At 49.6% G+C, this 19919-nt stretch overlaps 3 protein-coding genes and 1 non-coding gene across 10 annotated transcripts in view; 3 read left to right on the top strand and 1 right to left on the bottom strand.

The window, feature by feature from the left end:
• Nucleotides 1–303, top strand: part of ZNF318 (zinc finger protein 318) — a 44118-nt gene extending 43815 nt beyond the window's left edge. For all 4 annotated transcript variants that reach the window (XR_015153225.1, XR_015153226.1, XR_015153223.1 and 1 more), the window contains one exon: nucleotides 14–303. The gene's annotated coding sequence lies outside the window, so the exon portion shown is untranslated. The remainder of the gene's footprint in view (nucleotides 1–13) is intronic.
• Nucleotides 304–7895: 7592 nt separating this feature from the next.
• LOC147346836 (U6 spliceosomal RNA) lies at nucleotides 7896–8002 on the top strand. Its single transcript, XR_015153295.1, has one exon. It is a non-coding gene; the product is annotated as a U6 spliceosomal RNA (small nuclear RNA).
• Nucleotides 8003–8172: 170 nt separating this feature from the next.
• On the top strand, nucleotides 8173–11904 carry CRIP3 (cysteine rich protein 3). 3 transcript variants are annotated; one of them, XM_086371761.1, is made up of 8 exons: nucleotides 8173–9100; nucleotides 9362–9456; nucleotides 9878–9935; nucleotides 10032–10163; nucleotides 10944–11015; nucleotides 11109–11203; nucleotides 11291–11348; nucleotides 11515–11904. In XM_086371761.1, the coding sequence occupies exons 1-8, from the start codon at nucleotides 9058–9060 to the stop codon at nucleotides 11574–11576; spliced, it is 615 nt and encodes a 204-aa protein (XP_086227887.1). In that variant the 5' UTR covers nucleotides 8173–9057; the 3' UTR covers nucleotides 11577–11904. The 3 variants fall into 3 exon arrangements, with proteins under 3 accessions (XP_086227887.1, XP_086227888.1, XP_086227886.1); XM_086371762.1 differs by lacking the exon at nucleotides 11291–11348; XM_086371760.1 differs by having other exon boundaries at nucleotides 11109–11348.
• SLC22A7 (solute carrier family 22 member 7) lies at nucleotides 11854–18316 on the bottom strand. Of its 2 annotated transcripts, XM_086371757.1 has the most exons (10): nucleotides 17872–18316; nucleotides 17116–17219; nucleotides 16849–17003; nucleotides 16557–16725; nucleotides 15416–15539; nucleotides 14978–15087; nucleotides 14291–14505; nucleotides 14001–14109; nucleotides 13065–13271; nucleotides 11854–12668 (listed from the first exon to the last, which is right to left on the bottom strand). In XM_086371757.1, the coding sequence occupies exons 1-10, from the start codon at nucleotides 18265–18267 to the stop codon at nucleotides 12614–12616; spliced, it is 1644 nt and encodes a 547-aa protein (XP_086227883.1). In that variant the 5' UTR covers nucleotides 18268–18316; the 3' UTR covers nucleotides 11854–12613. The 2 variants fall into 2 exon arrangements, with proteins under 2 accessions (XP_086227883.1, XP_086227884.1); XM_086371758.1 differs by lacking the exon at nucleotides 13065–13271.
• Nucleotides 18317–19919: the final 1603 nt, after the last annotated feature.

Genomic DNA, 19919 nt, shown 5'->3' with positions numbered 1-19919 from the left:
GTGCTCTCAACAGGTTCATCTGATGGCAAGTTGATGCTGGGAAACAAAGGAAAAATTGGACAGACTCTTGACAGCTTCATAAATAATGTTGATTATGCAGCAGCAATTATCTACAAGTGGGAGGATTAGTGTATTGTAAGAAAGTATTTCAGTTTTGTGTGTATGTTTCTATTTTTGTGGGGTTTTTTTGTTTGTTTTCACTTTTTGTTTATAAAAAGTACAGCTTTCTAGTTGGGAGGGGATATTCAAAACATGGAGTGAGAAAGCACAAGGGTTATGGGTAATAAAGGTTGAAAAACACAATGATAAAGAGATAAGACTGATTTTTCAATAATATACAGAACTGAGTGAAACCTTTTAAAGGAGTCATTGTAGATACAAATTTTGATAATGCCTTAAAAGTCACAAGCATATGACCATGTACTTGAACAAGTCTACAATAGTATAAAATGAGTGATTTATAGTTGTAATTAAAACTCATTGCAGCACTAACCTGACACATGATAACAACCATATCAGTAAGGTGCTTTACAGTTTATATAACACTTTCCTGCAGTCTCTCTTTTGCCATATATTTAATGATGGCATAATTGTGCTACCTGCTAATTTGACTTAATTAGTAAGTTCTTGTGAATAACTGTAATTAGAGGGACTGATTTACTGCCCAAGCAAATTTTTAGTTCTCTTTTTACTTTATTAGTTACCTAATATTTATAATTAGGATCAGTTTAAATCATATTCCATTTTGCATCATACATGCTGATCCTTATGTATATTAAGAAACAACTACTGATTCTCACTCCTTGACAGCTGAACTCCTCTTGCTCCAGGGCTTTTGTTATAACAAAACTTTCAACCCCTACCAGTCCACTGATAACTGTACATATCTCCCAGTGGTCCTCATCTACTCACACTAGAGGGATACTTGTGTGCAACATTTAACATTCATTCACCAAAAAATATTTATTGAGCACCATGTGCCAGAAATTGAGCAAGACACTGGAAGCATACATAGTCCTGGGTCCTGCCTTCCGAGGGTCACAGACTACTGGGGTAGACAGAGCCTAGATTGTGGCAGGAGAGGTGGGCAGGAAGTTGGCAGACCTATTTTTCCTCATTTGATTCAGCACTTAGGAAGGGAAAACATAGCTATCATAGGTTGCACTCCCTCTACCCCCAGCACAGGATGCTGTAGGAGGGGGTGCCTGGGGTGAATAGCCTGGTACTAAATAGGTGAGAGGGAGAGCTGAGGTTAGGCAGGAATTAGTGAGGTGAAGATATTGGAGAAGCAAGTTCCCAGAAAAGAGGTAGCATCTGCAAAGGCCCTAATGCAGGAAAGAACTTGGCAGATTAAGAAGCTTATTTAGTATAATTACAGAAATTGAGGCAACAGGAGAAATGGCTTAGAAGACTGGAAAGGTGGAGAATCCTAGAACCAAGTTGAAAATTTTATCTTGAGGGACTTCCTAGGTGGTCCAGTGGTTGAGAATCTGCCTGTCAGTGCAGGGGATACAAGTTTGATCCCTGGTCTAGGAAGATCCCACGTACTGCAGGGCAGCTGAGCCCACGCACCACAACTACTGAAGCCAGCATGCCTAGAGCCTGTGCTGTGCAACAGGAGAAGCCACCACAATGAAAAGCCTGTGCACCACAATGAAGATTCTCTCCCAACGCCACAACTACAGAAGCCCTGCACATAGCAACAGAGACCCAATACTGCCAAAACATACATTAATTAAAACAATACTTTATCTTGAAGGTGCTAAGAAGCCATGGAAAAGTTTTAATGACATTTCCCTGCCTCTTGTATCTCAACCCATTAGTTACCTGGATAGTCCCTCTTATCTTCAGGTACAGAGATGCTGTGCAGACAAGTGTAGTATCCTTTCAGACTGAAACACATGGATAGCTTGGCAGAAACCATACTTAGGAGCATCAGGTAGGAAAAGTATGAACTCAAGAGTCAGAATGCTTGAAGGTCTGTAATGTATAATGTTGAACACATTTCTTAACCTCTCCAAGCCACTTTCCTTTTCTGTACAGTTGGTAATGTAACATTGAAATCCATCACCATATTGTTAGATCAGAAATAACAAATACAGTGCCTGTGATTGCCATTCCATAGGTGTTAGCTGCCACTATTTTAGCAATGCTCCCTTGCTAACACAAATTTCAAACCCTCTTGGGGAATGGAATCACAAAATAATATATCATCAAATTGTGAAGAAACCTTAAAGATATCTGTATATGATGCTTGGATTCTTTCTGCAACATTGATGAACAGTTGGTTTGTTCTCCAGCATTACTTGTAACATCCAAAGACAGGAAGCTCACTACTGTCTGAAGCAGCCACTCCATGTTTGGCTCTATTAGCAGGTTCTTTTCTTGGACTGAATCCACATCTGCTTCCCTATGACTTCTGTTCAGGGGCCTCAGTAGCAGTTACACCTCTCCCCTGTGACAGTCCTCCAGGTGCTAGAGGTCATTATCTCCATTTACCACTCACCTAGAGTTGAAAAGCTTGTTTCTTCACCTAACAACAACAATAAAAGGGTCAATTAATCAAGAAAACAACAATTATACAACATATATATACCTAACATGGAGAAGGCAATGGGACCCCAATCCAGTACTCTTGCCTGGAAAATCCCATGGATGGAGGAGCCTGGTGGGCTGCAGTCCATGTGGTCGCTAAGAGTCGGACACGACTGAGCGACTTCACTTTCCCTTTTCACTTTCATGCATTGGAGAAGGAAATGGCAACCCACTCCAGTGTTCTTGCCTGGAGAATCCCAGGGATGGGGGAGCCTGTTGGGCTGCCGTCTCTGGGGTCGCACAGAGTCGGACATGACTGAAGCGACTTAGCAGCAGCAGCATATACCTAACAATACAACACAAAATGTTAATGGGAGATTTTAATCTTAGCTTACTCCTTGGAAGGAAAGTTATGACCAATCTGGATAGCATATTAAAAAGCAGAGACATTACTTTGATAACAAAGGTCCATCTAGTCAAGGTTATGGTTTTTCCAGTGGTCATGTATGGATGTGAGAGTTGGACTGTGAAGAAAGCTGAGCACTGAAGAATTGATGCTTTTGAACTGTGCTATTGGAGAAGACTCTTGAGAGTCCCTTGGACTGCAAGGAGATCCAACCAGTCCATCCTAAAGGAGATCAGTTCTGGGTGTTCTTTGGAAGGATGCTGAGGCTGAAACTCCAGTACTTTGGCCACCTCATGTGAAAAGTTGACTCATTGGAAAAGACCCTGATGCTGGGAGGGATTGGGGGCAGGAGGAGAAGGGGATGACAGAGGATGAGATGGCTGGATGGCATCACCAACTCGATGGACATGAGTTTGAGTAAACTCCCGGAGTTGGTAATGGACATGGAGTCCTGGTGTGCTGCAGTTCATGGGGTCGCAAGAGTCAGACATGACTGAGCGACTGAACTGACTGACTGACTGAGTAGTTGTTCAGTTGCTTAGTCATGTCCGACTCTGTGATCCCATGGACTGCAGCATGCTAGGCTTCCCTGTCCTTCACTATTTCCTGGAGTTTGCTCAAACTGATGTTCCATTGAGTCAGTGATGCCATCCAACCATCTCATCCTCTGTCGTCCCCTTCTCTTGCCTTCAATCTTTCCCAGCATCAAGGTCTTTTCCAGTGAGTCGGCCCTTCCCATCAGGTGGCCAAAGTATTGGACTTTCAGCTTCAGCATCAGTCCTTCCAATGAATATGCAAGATTGATTTCCTTTAGGATTGACTGGTTTGAGCGCCTTGCAGTCCAAGGGACTCTCAAGAGTTTTATCCAGTGCCACAGTTCAAAAGCATCAGTTCTTCAGCACTCAGCCTTCTTTGTGTTCCAACTCTCACATCTATACATGACTACTGGAAAAACCATAGCTTTGACTGTATGGACCTTTGTTGGCAAAGTAATGTCTCTGCTTTTTAATATGCTGTCTAGGTTGGTCATAGCTTTTCTTCCAAGGAGCAAGTGTCTTTTAATTTCATGGCGGCAGTCACCATCCACAGTGATTTTGGAGCCTAAGAAAGTCTGTCACTGTTTCCATTGTTTCCTCATCTATGCCATGAAGTGATAGGACCAGATGCCATGATCTTTGTTTTTTAAACGTTGAGTTTTAAGCTAGCCTTTTCACTCTCCTAGTAGTAGTGTACTAGTAATAATAACTATCATTTGCTGAACACCCCCACTAAACTTGGTACTATAGATACTCATAAGTAAGTCTCAACCTGTCAACTGAAGAAAGTTAGAAAAGTAAACAAGTATAAAACAATATTACAGATACTATGACAGGAATGTGCAGGAAAAAGCAGGGGGCAATTAGGGAAATAGTCATCTTGATAAAACCTGCCCTTAGATGGTATAAACTATACCCTCTCAGTTGAGTAGGTAATACTTAAACACTCAACTGGACTTATTTGTGGTATTTGTTAAAATATTTTAGAGGCTTTAGTCACACAAAGTATTCAAAACAACCACCGTCAGTAACTGCAAATGCATTCTTACAAGAGATGTTAATTTTCCCTGTTAATATTCTTTACAAAGACTCTTGGGTTAGAGTCAGAATAATGGAAGCCAGGCAAGGAAGAAGAGTGGAATACTGTGATTTGCTGTACCTGTACATGGATGGCAAATACTTGGAATATTTGAAAGTATTTGAAAGACTAGACTTGGCTAGTCTTTCATAAGCACTGAAATAGAAAAGATGAGGCATATTATGTTTGTTGTGGCCATTCAATATAGGAAGGCCACAGAAGATGGTAGTCACAGTTCAATGCTTGTTTCTTTGTGTGGAGCCCTATACTGGATGCCAGGATAAAGAAAACCCAACCAGGAGCCTGAGGCATGGGCACAAGGTGACCCAATGCAGGAAGAGGTAGGGAACCTTAGAAAAGGATTATTTGATGTGCCCTGGAAATTCTGAGGACAGATCCTTGGACTGATGAAGTTAGCCTTCCTAAAGGAGGCAGCATCTCCAGGAATAAAACAATGAAGTCCTCCCAAACTCCTAATGTGGGACTTTCTTCAGAGAGCCATAGAGTGCAAAAGGCAGTGAACCTCAAACTGCCTTTTTGAAGAAGAAACACATGAAAGAGGCAGAAACATGACAGTAAAATATCAGTGGAGAGTAATTTTTCAAGTTTATTGAAGAATCCTTTCAAGAAACATTTACAAAACTAAGGATCTTGACTATTCCCCCAAACAAGAAATGATGAGAAAGCATAGAAAAGTTTATTTCACATTGTGTAAGCCTTCCACCTTTAGAAGTCATTAAGGAGGATAAAACAAGTGTTGTTAGAAGCGGAAAATACTCACAGAGACAAGTGAGGAAACAGGAGTGTTGAATAGAAGTTGAGACACCAGTCGTATCCCCATTGCCCAGATGAGGGGACTGAAGTTCAGAGACATTCTCCAACTCCTAAGACACAAATAGGACTCCTTTTCCCCCAACAGGGCAGTTGCAGCCCAGTGATGGGTTTAGTACACATGCCCCCTTCAGCCTTTTCTGAACTGACTTGACAAAACAGAAGCATTTACTCCCCAAAACTCTAAATGATATTTCATTAGACTGTCTCCTCAGCTGGGGCCCTGGTGCAAAGTAATCTCTCTTCTGCCCCTCATTTGCTGAACTAATATTTTTTTTAAGTAGTTCCCTTCAGGCATTATTATTATTAAGGCATTATCCACATACCATAAATGTCACCCTTTTAAAGTGTACAAACCTATGGTCTTTAGTATATTCACAAGATATCACCACTGTCTAATGCCAGATTATTTTCATTTCCCTGTAAGTGAGGACCTGGTTCCTCACTAATAGATACTTCCAACTGTCCCTCCCCTAAACCCCTGGGAACAACTAATCTATTTTCTGTCTTTATGGATTTTCCTATTCTGGATGTTTCATATAAATGAAATCATACAATACATGGTGTTATGTGTCCAGCTTCTTAACAGTGTTTTTATGGTTCACTCATGTTGTAGCTTGAATTAGTACTTCATTTCTTTTTATGGCCAAAGAATAGTCTATCACAGATAGTCTATCATAGAGTGTGTTTTGTTTATCTATTCATCAGTTGATGGACTTTGGGTTTTTCTACCTTTTGGCTATTGTGAACAGCAGTTAGTCTAGTACTATGAATATTCATGTTCAAGTTTTTGTGTGGACAAATGCTTTTTGCGTTTGTGTAGTCAGTTGCCCCTAGGGCTGCAATTGCTGGGTCATATGGTAACTCTGAGTTTAACTTTTTGAAGAATTGCCTATTTTTCAAAGGGCTACACATTTTACATTCCCGTCAACATTGTATGAGGAGTCCAATTTTTGCCACATCCTCACTAACACTCATTTTTTTTAATGATAGCCATTTAGTAGGTCTAAAATAATATCTCCTTGTGGTACTGATTTTCATTTCCCTAATGACAAACGATGTAGAGTGTCATTTCATGTGTTGTTAACCTTTGTATATCTTCTTTGGAAAAAATGTCTATGCAAATTCTTTCCCAGTTTTTAATTGGGTTGTCTTTTTATTGTTAGGTCATCAGTTCAGTTCAGTCGCTCAGTCATGTCCCACTCTTTGCGACCCCATGAATTGCAGCACTCCAGGCCTCCCTGTCCATCACAAACTCCCGGAGTTCACTCAGACTCACGTCCATTGAGTCAGTGATGCCATCCAGCCATCTCATCCTCTGTCATCCTCCCACCCCCAATCCCTCCCAGCATCAGAGTCTTTTCCAATGAGTCAACTCTTCCCATAAGGTGGCCAAAGTACTGGAGTGTCAGCTTTAGCATCATTCCTTCCAAAGAAATCCCAGGGCTGATCTTCAGAATGGACTGGTTGGAGTCCAAGGGACTCTCAAGAGTCTTCTCTAACACCACAGTTCAAAAGCATCAATTCTTCAGTGCTCAGCTTTCTTCACAGTCCAACTCTCACATCCATACATGACCACTGGAAAAACCATAGCCTTGACTAGATGGACCTTTGTTGGCAAAGTAATGTCTCTGCTTTTGAATATGCTGTCTAGGTTGGTCATAACTTTCCTTCCAAGGAGTAAGTGTCTTTTAATTTCATGACTGCAATCAACATCTGCAGTGATTTTGGAGCCCCCCAAAATAAAGTCTGCCACTGTTTCCACTGTTTCCCCATCTATAAAAACCATGAAGTGATGGGACCAGATGCCATGATCTTCGTTTTCTGAATGTTGAGCTTTAAGCCAACTTTTTCACTCTCCTCTTTCACTTTCATCAAGAGGCTTTTTAGTTCTCTTCACTTTCTGCCATAAGGGTGGTATCATCTGCATAGCTGAGGTTATTGATATTTCTCCTGGCAATCTTGACTCCAGTGTGTGCTTCTTCCAGCCCAGTATTTCTCATGATGCACTCTGCATATAAGTTAAATAAGCAGGGTGACAATATACAGCCTTTACGTACTCCTTTTCCTATTTGGAACCAGTCTGTTAGGTCATAAAAGTCCTTTTTTTCTGATTACAAGATCCTTATCAGATATATGTTTGCAAATACTTTCTCTCATTTTATGGGTTTATATTTTTTTGAAATGTCCTTTGAAGCATTGCTGGACTACTTTTAACAAATATTAAAACATGTTAAAGTAAATTAGGAATATGTAATTGTTGTTTGAAATATACTTTTAAATTTAATAAGCATTATAATTTTCTGAGCAAACCATGTCTTGGGGCTTCCAAACTAAGAGTTTTGAATTCATTATGGGATCTATCATAATGATAGTTATCACTTAATAGCATTTAGGTGCCAGGTGCTGTTTGAGGACTTTGCACGTATTAACTTATGTAATTCTCACCACAATCCTATGAGGAAGAAATTTATTTCACTACTCATTGTACAGATAAGAATGGAGGCAGGTGCTCACTTTGGCAGCACAAACAGTAAAATTGGAACGATACAGAGAAGATTAGTATGGCCCCTGTGCAAGGATGACACGCAAATTGGAGAACCATTCCATATTTTTACAAATTGAAAGAGTAGCATTGAAACATTTATATTACTGTATGTAAACTTAGATAGCCAGTGGAAATTTGCTGGATGAGGCAGGGATTCAGATCCGGTGCTCCGTGATAGCTCAGAGGTATGGGATGGGGGTGGGAGGTTGTGGGGGGAGGTTCAAGAGGGAGGGGGCATGTGTATACCTACCCTACGGCTGATTCATAGTGATTTATGGCAGCAACCAACACAATATTGTATAGCAATTATCTTCCAGTTAAAAAAAAAAAAAAAGAATGGAGGCAGAGGAAAGTTAAGTAATTTGCCTTAAGGAAAGTTAAGTAAGTTGAGTAATTTGCTCAACAGAGATGAGCTCCGGATTCCGTTCTCAACCATCTGCTACTAGAGAGGCGAAATTAAACCATTTCAAAGAATGCCTAACTTCGGGGCAATAATAGTGTTTTCCTGGCGTCTACGCTGAGAAGGCAATGGCAGCCCACTCCAGTACTCTTGCCTGGAAAATCCCATGGTCGGAGGAGCCTGGTGGGCTGCAATCCATGGGGTCGCTAAGAATCGGACACAACTGAGCGACTTCACTTTTACTTTTCACTTTCATGCATTGGAGAAGGAGATGGCAACCGACTCCAGTATTCTTGCCTGGAGAATCCCAGGGACGGGGGAGCCTGTTGGGCTGCCGTCTCTGGGGTCTCACAGAGTCGGACACGACTGAAGCGACTTAGCAGCAGTAGCAGCAGCAACACTGTGAACAGTTTTCCCCTCTTTACCAACCAGAAACTATCGCCACCTTTCCAGGCGTCCTCATTACTCCGTCCCCTCCCAGTCTAGCCTCAGGGCCTTCTCTCCTGTCCACTGGTCCTAGACAGTAGTTGGAAGTAAAAGTCTCCTGCGTTCCCCAGGTGGAGTGGTCTAAATTTCTGCCGGCCGATTGGAACCAAGAAGCAGCAGATTCCGCCCTAAGAGGCTCGGGGCCAAGCCGTGGGCGGGGCCAGCAGAGGGGGCGGGAACTGAGCCAAGGCTGACTCGCCTCTACACTGTACGGCCCCTGCAGCTCAGAGCGGAGCCATGAGCTGGACCTGCCCGCGTTGTCAGCAACCCGTTTTCTTTGGTGAGGCCTGGGTGGAGAAAGGGGAGAAGACGGGGCAAGTGAGAGCTACTGGGTTCCCTGAGGATGCAAGGAGCTGGCGACCAGTTCCGGACCCTCTTTCCACCTGTGGGGCGCAGGGCACTCGGGCGGGATGGAGCTGGCCTCCCGGAGACACTCCCCCTCGCCTCTAGGAGCCAGGGTGGGCGGGAAGAAGAGGGGAAAGGAGGGCGCCTTCAGCTTGGCCTGGCTCCCCTCTGCCCGATTCCACCTTGTCCTCCACAGCAGAGAAAGTGAGCTCCCTGGGCAAGAACTGGCACCCATTCTGCCTGAAATGTGAGCACTGCCACAGCGTCCTGTCCCCAGGAGGGCATGCAGAGGTGAGGCCTGGCTAGTGCACACAGCTCTGTATCTGTTCATTATCCCTGAGATACCAGCCCCCCTGCCCCGTTTCAGTCCCATCTGCCCACCAAAGGCAGCCTCAGTAGCCAACTCCCAAGATCACCTACTCAATAGGCACCATATGAGCCAGGATGTGGGGAGCCTGAATTGTCCTGATAGATCCTGTGGCTTTTATGGGGTAGGGGAGGGAAGCAGCTGTGCTTCCTGACCTGCTCTTTCCCTTTTTCCCTGGCCACTGTGGCAATTCTGGCATGCCAGCTTACCCCTCACTCTTCCCATTCCCTCCAGCCCAGGCCAGTAGACAACCACACCTGGCAGCTGTCTTGGGGGAAAGCCTGTGGGGCACAGGAGAGGCCCTGTTGGGCCCTAAGCAGTCCTCTTCCCTCTGCTTGTACCTAGCACAACGGAAGGCCGTATTGCCACAAACCATGCTATGGGGCTCTCTTTGGACCCAGAGGTAAGTACCAGTTTGGAAAGGGCCAGGGAATAGCAGAACCCTCTGTGTGGCTGGGAGCTGGAGACTCAAGCTTGACCTCCCCTCTTCTCTCTGCAGGGGTGAACATTGGTGGTGTGGGCTCCTACCTCTACAAACCTCCCACTCCCACACCTGCCAGCATCACTCACCTTAGCCCCAGCAGCTTCAGCCCCCCCAGGCCCAGGACTGGCCTCCCTCAGGGCAAGAAAAGTAAGTGAGATTGGGCCCCAGCCAAGGAACTCCTCCTGACCCTTCCCCAGGATGGAACAGGAGGTGGGACCAGGTGGCAGTATTCCACCTAGTCCTCCGCTTCACATGCCTACAACTTGTTCACGGCAAAGTCTTCTCCGTGGCTCCTTTTCTGATATTTCCTCATGTCAGCTGCTGAGTAAGAGGTAAACTGGGCAGATGGCATTATCACCCCCACTTTACAGGTGAGGAAACTATGGTCTGTAGAGGGCAAGTGAACTTGTGCAGTCACACAGCTAATCAGAGGCAAAGCTGGCCTAGAACTCAGGCCTCTCCCAGTTCAGGGCCATGGAAGGAATAACCTAGTGTGAAGGGTCACTGAGATGGGTCGGCCCCTCACATTCTTTCATTTCTCTCTCTCCCTGTTCCTTCATCCCCTGAGTGGACAGTGACACTGTGCTCCCCAACACCTGACACCCCTGCCCTGGCCAGCTCCTGTATCAGCTCAGGTTTCCTGAGGATTGGGTTGCTGACAGAGTTGGGCTGGTGGGCACCTGAGGCCCTGGGAGGATGAGAAGGAAGCAGGTGGTCCCTCTTGCAGACAGGGATGAGGCAGGAGATGGAGTCAGAGGGGACTCAGCTCTGCCTGAGAAAAGCAGGCTCATGTCCATGTGGGTGGGAGGCTGTGGGATGAGCCTGGCTTTTGGAAGAGGACAGTGCCATATACAAGCCAGGGCTGATGGGCCCTGATTAGGCTTGGCTCCCACTTTAGCCCTAGCTGGGGGCCTCTTCCTCTTAAAGGCCCTCCCCACATGAAGACATTCACTGGGGAGACCTCGTTGTGCCCAGGCTGTGAGGAACCCGTCTATTTTGGTAAGTGACAACAGAAAGCTAGGGGAAGGCGGTGGTGCCAGGCAAGTGGGTCTTCCTGTTCTGTCCCTGGAACTACCACCTCTCCTCCACCAGCTGAGACGGTGATGTCTTTGGGCAGAAATTGGCACCGACCCTGTCTGAGGTGCCAGCGGTGCCGGAAGACCCTAACTGCTGGGAGTCACGCTGAGGTGAGCAGGGCAGGGGTGGGTGACTATGCTGGAGGGAGGCTGAAAAAGAGCCAAGCTGAGACGTCTCTCTTTTTCTCTGTGTCCCAGCATGACGGCGCCCCCTACTGCCACATTCCCTGCTATGGCTACCTGTTTGGCCCCAAAGGTGGGCAGCCCCACCCCAGACACTGGGCCTGAAGTATGGCATGTGGGTCTGTGTGGACAATTTCCCCTGTGGTCAAACACACTGCAGGCCCCTCCCAGTTCCCTTCAGCCTTCAGCCCAGCAACCCCCAACCCCAAGGCCCTTGGTGATGGGGTTCTCTCCTTCAGGTGTGAACATTGGTGATGTGGGCTGCTACATCTATGACCCCGTGGAGATAAAATCTAAATGAAATACTCACAGGAGAGGTCACACTAACCCGGGTCTTCCATCAACCCCTCCATGGTCCAATGGAAGCTACAGAATTTTCTAGTCCCATGAGAGTGGGAGAAGGTGGGATTCTGGCGGCCTGGGCCTAGGCTCCATGGTAGACCAGAGTCTAGACTTTCTCTGCCAACTCCTCCTTCTTCCATTCCTATCTGGTCAGAGGACACAGGCCACCTCACTTTAAGGGTAGCCTCTTGGTCTTTCCAATCGCTTGACCCAGCAAATTCTATAACTTCAAGGTACTCATAAAACATGTGTTTATTTTTGCTTCTCCAATAAAATGTTGGCTCCCATGCCTTCAATTCTTCTTTAGACATGAGGCCTAGACAGTGGGTTGCAGGGTGGGGAGTGTAGGGGTGAGGGGGTGCATTAGCCTGCAGAGTGCCTGGGAGGTAGCAAAGTCAGCCACAGGAACAAAGGGCTCTGTTCTCCTGGCTCCCTGGCTCTGGCACCAGGCAGCCCCAGCCCCACACAGTGGACAGCATGCCCACCAGCCCTACTGGTACCAGAAGTATCATAGGACAGTTATTTCTTTAGCACCATGTCTAGAAGAAGCACCTTAGCATCTCATTTGAGCATGAGAGGAGATAGATCCTGTGGTGAGGTCTGCTAAGAGGCTTCATTATCCATTTGAGAGATGACCAGAAAGGGAAAGTCACAAGCCCAAGGTCACCCAGAAGTCAGTAACAAAGCTGGGACCAGAACCCAGGGCCAGACTCAGTGGCTCTTCATCCAGGGCTTATCCCACAGCTCCAGGGGCACCTGTATTTACAAAATCCTCCCAGCCATGAGAGGGGCGCTAGACTTCTCCAGCAGCCCACTGCATTCTGGGAAGCTGCTGTGTTACTGGAGGCCAAATAGTCAGGCTGGATGAGAACAGAGAGAGCAACTGCAGCCCCAGGCAGGGGGCTTGCTGCCCCCAGCCCCAGTCCCAGGGCCTGCCCTTCTGTTCTCTTAGCCCCTGCTGCAGAACTTCTGTAGAGGGCCTGCCCTCAATACCACTCAGTCCTGGACCTGCTTCATGGGCATCTCTTCCTCCTGAAGACTGGATGGGGCACTGGGGAGGAAGGAGTCATGAGCAATGGTGGGGTTTAGCCTCTCAGCCAACCACCCCAGCCTGCCCCTGAGGGCTGGCCTGGGGCTCCCCCCAGCTCTTGACATGCAAACACATGCACTCCCACAAGTGACTCCCACACATGCCTGACACATCCCTGACATGTAGGCGTACCTGAGTGTGTGTACACATCCTCTTCTTCCTGGACACACACACAGGTATGGACTCATGGACACTTTTATACACACCTCAGGTCATGCTCCCAGGCACACTCGCATACATGACTGGATACACATGTGCTGACATGGCTCCCTCTCTGAATCTTATCTAAGATGTCAGGGACCTGGGCACCCATACCCACATGCACGTGCTCACACAGAGACAGTCCTGTGCACACACCTCTTCCTCTCCACATCTTGGATGGTCTCTGGCAACTGTGCCTGCTTTGTCTCTGGTAGCAGGAGGGCAGTGCAGGCAGCCAGCAGGGCGATCCCCCCATAAGCGAGCTTGGGCAATGACAGCCATACTCCATCCAGCAAGGCTGCCAGTGGGGCCAAAGACCCCCCTAGCCGGCCCACCAGTGCAGTCAACCCCATCCCCGTCTGTCTGTTCAGAAAAAGGACGGAGGAGAGGGCTGGTACCTGAAATTACTTGCAGTCATGCCTCACGGGGCTCCCCTTCTGGGCTGGCAGGCCCTGTTGCCCCCTTCTCCCCAGACAGCTACGAATACTGGGGATTCTTTCAGGTGGTCTTCCCACCCACCACCCGCCCAAGCCCAGGGGCCCCCAAGCCAGCACCCACAGGAGGATGGGCTCCTGTTCTGATAGTACCAATCAGGTACTGCAGAAGGAAAATAAAGAAGTCATTAGAAAGAGGATGGGGAGAGGATGGTGTGAAAGGAAGAGGTCAGCAGCTGGAACAGACTGCTGTGCTAGAGAAGACAGAGGGCTTTCTGAACATGCCCAGCTGTCTGCCCACCTCCTCTCCACCTGTCAATAGCTACCTGAAAGAAGAGCCTTATGTCCAGAGACAACCCCCCAAGGGCAGCTCTGCTTAGGCTGTGGTGAGTAGGATGGGATGGGTTGGACAGATGGGGCCTTTTGCGACTGTTTTCTTTTAAAGGAGCCCCAGAGAAGTTGTCTAACTTTGCTCAGGTTCACTTTGTAAAGATTAAATGCCCCACCTCTTCCCAGATTTAGACAAACTCAGACGGTTCAGATTAGGTCTGTAAGGAATGGATGACAGGGACCGGGGTACAGTGTACGTGTCTAGGATGTTAGTAAGAGATGTGACTAACAAGCCCTCCCTCCAGGTGGCTTGTCTGGGACCCCTCACCTGAGGACGGTAGGGTACAACTCCGACGTGAACAGGTAGGCAGTGGTGAAGGCAGCTTCAGAAAAAGCTTTCCCCATCACTGCCAGGGCAGTGCTCCAGGACTTCATCTCTGGAGGGAAAGGGGTTCAGGCAGTGAGCCGGCCTTGCGGGATAACCGAGGTTCTCCCAGGATAGGAGGTGCAGTCTCGGGAGAGGGCGGGACTTAACTGGCCTTGAGTCGGGGCTTCCGGGATGGGATGGGGCGGGTTCTCGGCCAGGGGGCGGGGCCTACGGGAATGGGCGGGGCTCACCGGGGGACACCAGTATCCTGAGGCCCACCGCGAGCGCGGCGCCAAGCAGCGTTCCCGCCATCGTGAGGCGGCGTCCCGCGTGGCGCACCGACAGATAGACCAGCAGCTTGGAGGGCAGCTCCACGGCCCCGAACACCAGCTGTGTCAGGTACACGTTCAGGCCTAGTCCTGACAAGTCCAGGCTCACGCCGTAGTAAGAGAAGTTCACTCCAAACCTGAGGGGGTCGCGATGCCGCTCAGGGGTCCTCCTTCGCGCCCCATTGTCCTCTCAGGAGCCTTAGGCCTTTCAGAGGGACCATCTCTCCCCACCTTCGGAGCCCACTGCCCATGACCTTCCCAGTCCCCATAATCTCTTCTGGTGGCCCAAACGCCTTTACCTAATCTTCACAACAACCCCGTGAGATAGGAACTAATAGCGTCCTGTCGTACAGCAGAAGCACTGAGGCTCAGGGTGCTAAGTGACCTACCTGCCCAAGGGCTTACAGTAAGGAAGCAGCAGAGCTTGCATTTGACCCACATATCTCTGACGCCGGCTCCATCCTGACCTTCCAGAGTCCAATCCCTCCAGAAGCTGACCCTCCCAACACCCGCAGTTACAGTTTCACTTGTCCCGTGTCCTCTCACACTCAGCACCAGCTGGAGCCCGCCCCTCCCCCACCCCGCCTGGCCCAGGTCAGGCTCCCTCACCACACCACCATGCAGCACAGTGAGATGTATCGCAGCCGTGGTGTCCGGAACAGGTCTAAATACGAGGGTCTTCGGACCATCCGCTCCGCGGCAGCTACTTTGTTCAGGGCCTGGTGGGAGAGGAGGAGGGTTTGTGATGCCAGAGTTGGCTGTGAGGCCTGAGCAAGGTACCTTGTTCTCCCTGGATCTCTGTCCTCTGCTGCAGTAGGTGGGGAGGGGATGCCGGTGGGAGCTGAGTAGGGTGGGCCCTGAGCAAAGGGTGTGGCCCACCAGGGCCAGTAGGACATCCTGAAGAGTTTGGGATGTTCTACGGGGGTCCAGGAGCTTTTCTTGCACAGTGTGGACCCCAGGAAGGGGACCCTTGACACAACCTGCTGACCCCCACGCTCACACACAAACATGCACTTGCACACAAGCACATCATGCATTCACTCTCACCTCCCGGCTCAGGCTGTCCTCACCCACAGGCGGCCCATTGAGCCTGGCACAGCGGAGCAGGTACCTGTGGGCCTCTTCCACACGGCCCTGGGTCAGAAGCCAGCGGGCAGATTCAGGCACCCACCTGGGGGACAGGAGGAGGCCCTTCAGTCAGAGTCACCGCCCTAAGCCACATCTCCCTCCTGGGCACACCTGTCCGCCTCCAGGCTCTTCCCCACACAGTACCCTCAGCCTGGAACATGTTCCCTTCCCAAGCCCTCCTCATCTGATGAACTATTCATCCGTTAAGGCCCAATTTCATAGCCACCTCTGCGCACTCTTCTTTGCCCAGGTCTAAGTACCCCACAGCCTGGAATTCCCTGCTCTGCTCAAATGAATTGGTCTCACTCCCAAAACCTCAGCCCCCAGCACTAGCTATCACTTCTCCCACAGGTGACCAGGAGGGCATAGGATGAAAGAGAGACAGATACACAGACATACCCAGAGGGATCATCCAAAACCAGTTCATTTGGGGGAGGCAGTGAAATGGCCACCTCATCCAGCCTCTCACCCTCCTGTCTGGACTCCTGTGCTGGCTTTGCCCCCAGCCCCACTCGTCCTGGGCACCAGCCTGTTTGTGCTTCACTCTATCTCTCCATCCCCATCCCCCCTGTCGCTCTGTCTGTGCCTCTGAATCTGCCTTTCAGTCCTGGTCTCACTATCTCTCAGTGGTTCTGCCCCTGTCATTCCATCTCTATCTATATTTTGTTCTCTCTTTCTCTGCTTAACATGCCTGATGCCATCCTCTTTATACCGATGTTTGTCTCTCTTTCTCTCTCTTGGTCACTGACTATTTCTCTTCATCTCTCAGTTTCTCTTTCAAATCTCGTCCATGCGTGTGTGTTTAGTCGCTCGGCTGTGTCTGACTCTTTGCAACCCCACGGACTGTAGCCCACCAGGCTCCTCTGTACATGGGATTCTCCAGGCAAGAATACTGGAGTGGGCTGCCATTTCCTCCTCCAGGGAATCTTCCTGACCCAGGGAGCAAACCCGTGTCTCCTGCATTGGCAGGCAGATTCTTTACCTCTGAGACACCTGGTAAGTGATTCATTCTGTCTCTGGCTTCTGTATCTCCCACTCCCCAACTGCCCACAAGTCTCACCAGAGGGTAAGGATGCCTGGGACACAAGGCAGGGTGACAGTCAGCAGGAGCCACCGCCAATCCCGTATCAGGTAGCCGATCAGTGCCAACAGCATCACACCCCCTGTCCAGAAGGTGCTGCTCAGGACACCTGCCACGGTCCGGTGTCTCACGTCCAGCCACTCCAGTTCTGGGCCAGGGCAGGGGTTGGAGGCAGGAAGACAGTTAGCAAGGGCCAGATGGGCTCAGTCTCACCTTTGACTGCTGCTTCCTTCCTGTCCTCTAGGTCCTATCCATTCTTTGCGTGCCTTACCCAGTGGCATCACAATGATGGTGAAGCCAGCCAAAGCCATGCCAGTGAGGGTTCGAGTGATGGCAAACATGATGTAGCTGACCGAGGCTGCAGACGCCAGGCCCAGCACCAGGGAGCTCACGTAGGCCACCAGCAGCAGGCGGCGCCGCCCAAACCTGCACAGGGGTCACGCAGGGTCAGCACCCTGTAGACGGGAAGTCCCATACCACAGTTAGTGGAAGAGGGTTCCCCACCCCACTCCGTATTGGCCCCTCTACCTCACCCCACCTGTCAGACAGGTATCCATAGACCACGGCCCCCACCAGCACACCGGCGAAGAAGAAGGTGGAAATGGCTTTGTTCAGGCCTTTCTGCTCACACACAAGGTCCCACTGCAGGAATAGGCAGGGAGGGGCCTCCTATGGGCATAGGCCCCTTCCAGCTGGTACCAATCCCTCTTCTCCCAGACCCTGGCGCTTTCTGAGGTCAACTGTGCCATCCTGGTACCTCCATGTAAGATAATAAGTCCCCAACTATTCCCTCCAGCTTGGGGGTGGAAAGCTTTGCCCCCCACTGCAGTCCTGCAACCTCAGTTTTTTCCCATGGAAGGCCTTGACTATGACGACAAGAGTTCTGCTCCTTCCCAGACAGACTGTCCCCCACCTCCTCCTCCATCCTCCAGATGAATTATATAAATCCTAGACCTGGGGCCTGGAAAAAAAAAGGGAGAGAAGGAGTCTTCTATTGTTTTTCCACCTTTTAGAACAGAAAAACCCTTCTCAAATCTCTGCCCCAGCTCCCTGGAGCCAACTTACCCCTCCCTTACCCTAATCACTTCCCAAGTGGTAATAGCAGTTCTCACACAGGGCCTTTACCACAAGCCAGGAACTAAACTCAGTGCTTTAAAGTTATAGACCCCATCTACAGATTGGTAAATGGAGACTCTCAAAGGTAAAGTAATGTATCTAATGCCCACATGGTAATCACCCAAGGCAATGGCAGACCCATTCACTCACATGTCCCCCAACCTCCCAGCTCGGGTACCTCGGTTGCAATGGTGGAGGAGAATTCCGAGTGGTTGTACTCCCAGCCCTGAGGACAGGGCACTGTGGAGGGCTCGCCCTCTGGTTGCTCCCCAGAGTTCTGCCCCTCTCCCCACAACGTGCTGTTGGGGAGGGCCTGCGGATGGGTGAAGCGGAGGCAGGCGCTGAGCCTGCCATCAGGTTCCCGGGGCAGGTGGGCCTCCAGCCATGCATCCTCGTTGCTGAAGTTGTCCGGGGCCCCAGGCAGGGCACAGCGGTGGGCCGGCACAGCAGCCAGGAAGATGGGCAGGAGGAAGTGCATGGGCAGCAGCACCCGGGGCAGGGCCAGCAGGGCCACATTCCGCAGCTGGAAGGGCCCAAAGCCGCCCACCTTGTCTAGCAGCTCCTCGAATCCCATGCTGCTTACCCACCAACCTTCTCCTGCGCCGACTCCCTCTACAGTGCCCAGCACAGCTCAAACCACCCACCACTTGAACCCTTGGACTCTGGAGGCGGGAGAGACAGACTGATGAGCAGAGAGCCTTCAGTCAGAATCCAGCCCTCAGGGGCTGGCCCAGGATGGGGCCCTCCCAGGCCACCCAGGTCTCCAGGGATCCCTGCCTGTCTGGCTTAGTTCGCCGGGGGAGGAGGGGAAGAGGCGGGAGGGGCTGCCATCCACTCAGAAGTCACTGACATTGTGGCTCTGTGACTTACATATTGGTGCTCAAGGGTCTCCAGGGATCCCTGCCTGTCTGGCTTAGTTCGCCGGGGGAGGAGGGGAAGAGGCGGGAGGGGCTGCCATCCACTCAGAAGTCACTGACATTGTGGCTCTGTGACTTACATATTGGTGCTCAAGGACCAAGTGGGGTAACCTTGAGCTGCCAGGGGGTAGCTGGGTGTGTGGGAGATGAGGCCCTAGCCCCTTGGTGAGCAGTGCTTCCAAGGGTCCCTAAAAGGAGAAGTCCCCTGGAGCACAGTGCCAGCTCTCCCTGGATGCCCTTTGTCCTATGAAGCCTTAGTTCATCTGTGTCTATTTGTAGCCACAGCCTGGCCGGCAGCTCGGGATGCAAGACCGAGATCTAGGTCCTAACCAGGTGAAGGGTTCTTCCGGCTGAGAACCCTTCCTGTACACAGGAAGGGAACACAAGGCCTTCCTGTACTCCTACCTGGAGAGTATGTCCCAGGCAGAAACACACCTGAAACCGCACCAGACAGTCTGGCTGACCTGGGGATCCCAGACCCATCACCCTTTCATTTTTTCACTCAGGGTCTCTTCCCATACACACAGTCCCATCTGCCTGCCCTCTGACTCTATTTCAGGAGCTTCCCAGATTACCCCGTGGTGGTAGGGAAGGAAGGAGTTTGCCAGGGTCCTAGCATAGTTGCCTGCAGTGAATGCCTAAGACTCAGAATTTGTCTGATCTCCCCACTCAGTTCTCATTCATGGCCCTTGCCACGAAAGCACAGTGGAAGCCAGCAATGTCAGACTCATTCTGATCAGATTCTACCAGGTTGGCAAAGCTGGGAGATTGTCACATCATATTCCAAGGGCTCTAGATTTCTAAGCAAATAAGCTTCTCAAGGGCTTAAGCTAAAAAAAAAATTTTTTTTTTAATCTTTCATTTAATCTAGCCCCCACTTTGAATAGATAGGGAAAACAATTTGGGAGGCTGAGAACACCTCTGGCTGGGGTCACCAGCCACTGACTCAGCAGCAGAGAGAAGACCTGGACCCCTGACTCTGGCCCCAGTCTTTAACCCAAGCTGCTGAGCTGGAAATGGTCCAGTCTGAGCTAGGCTGGACTTCCTGAGAAAGCTCTGGGGAAAGAGGTACATTGTTGATATGGTGTGTGTTACTGGTGATGCTAGTAGACTTGGGAGTGATTTGGTGGTGATGATGGGAAGTGATAGTAGTATTAACAAGAGCTGTTGAGTCTCTAATGCAACCTCAGCATTTTGTAAGGTAGAAAGATGCCTCTGCCACAGTCCCTGCCCTCAGTGAACATGCAATCTGGCAGGAGGGTTAAAACAAGTGATACAAGCCCCTCCCACTGGCTCCAGTCTCATCCCT

This window comes from Bos grunniens, chromosome 23 (genome assembly GCF_055505025.1).
Source record: "Bos grunniens cultivar Pamir isolate PY7600 chromosome 23, Bosgru_T2T1.0, whole genome shotgun sequence".
Taxonomy (NCBI): Eukaryota; Metazoa; Chordata; class Mammalia; order Artiodactyla; family Bovidae; genus Bos; species Bos grunniens.
The sequence above is the reverse complement of the archived record's forward strand: the minus strand, read 5'-3'. Positions and strand labels throughout refer to the sequence as shown.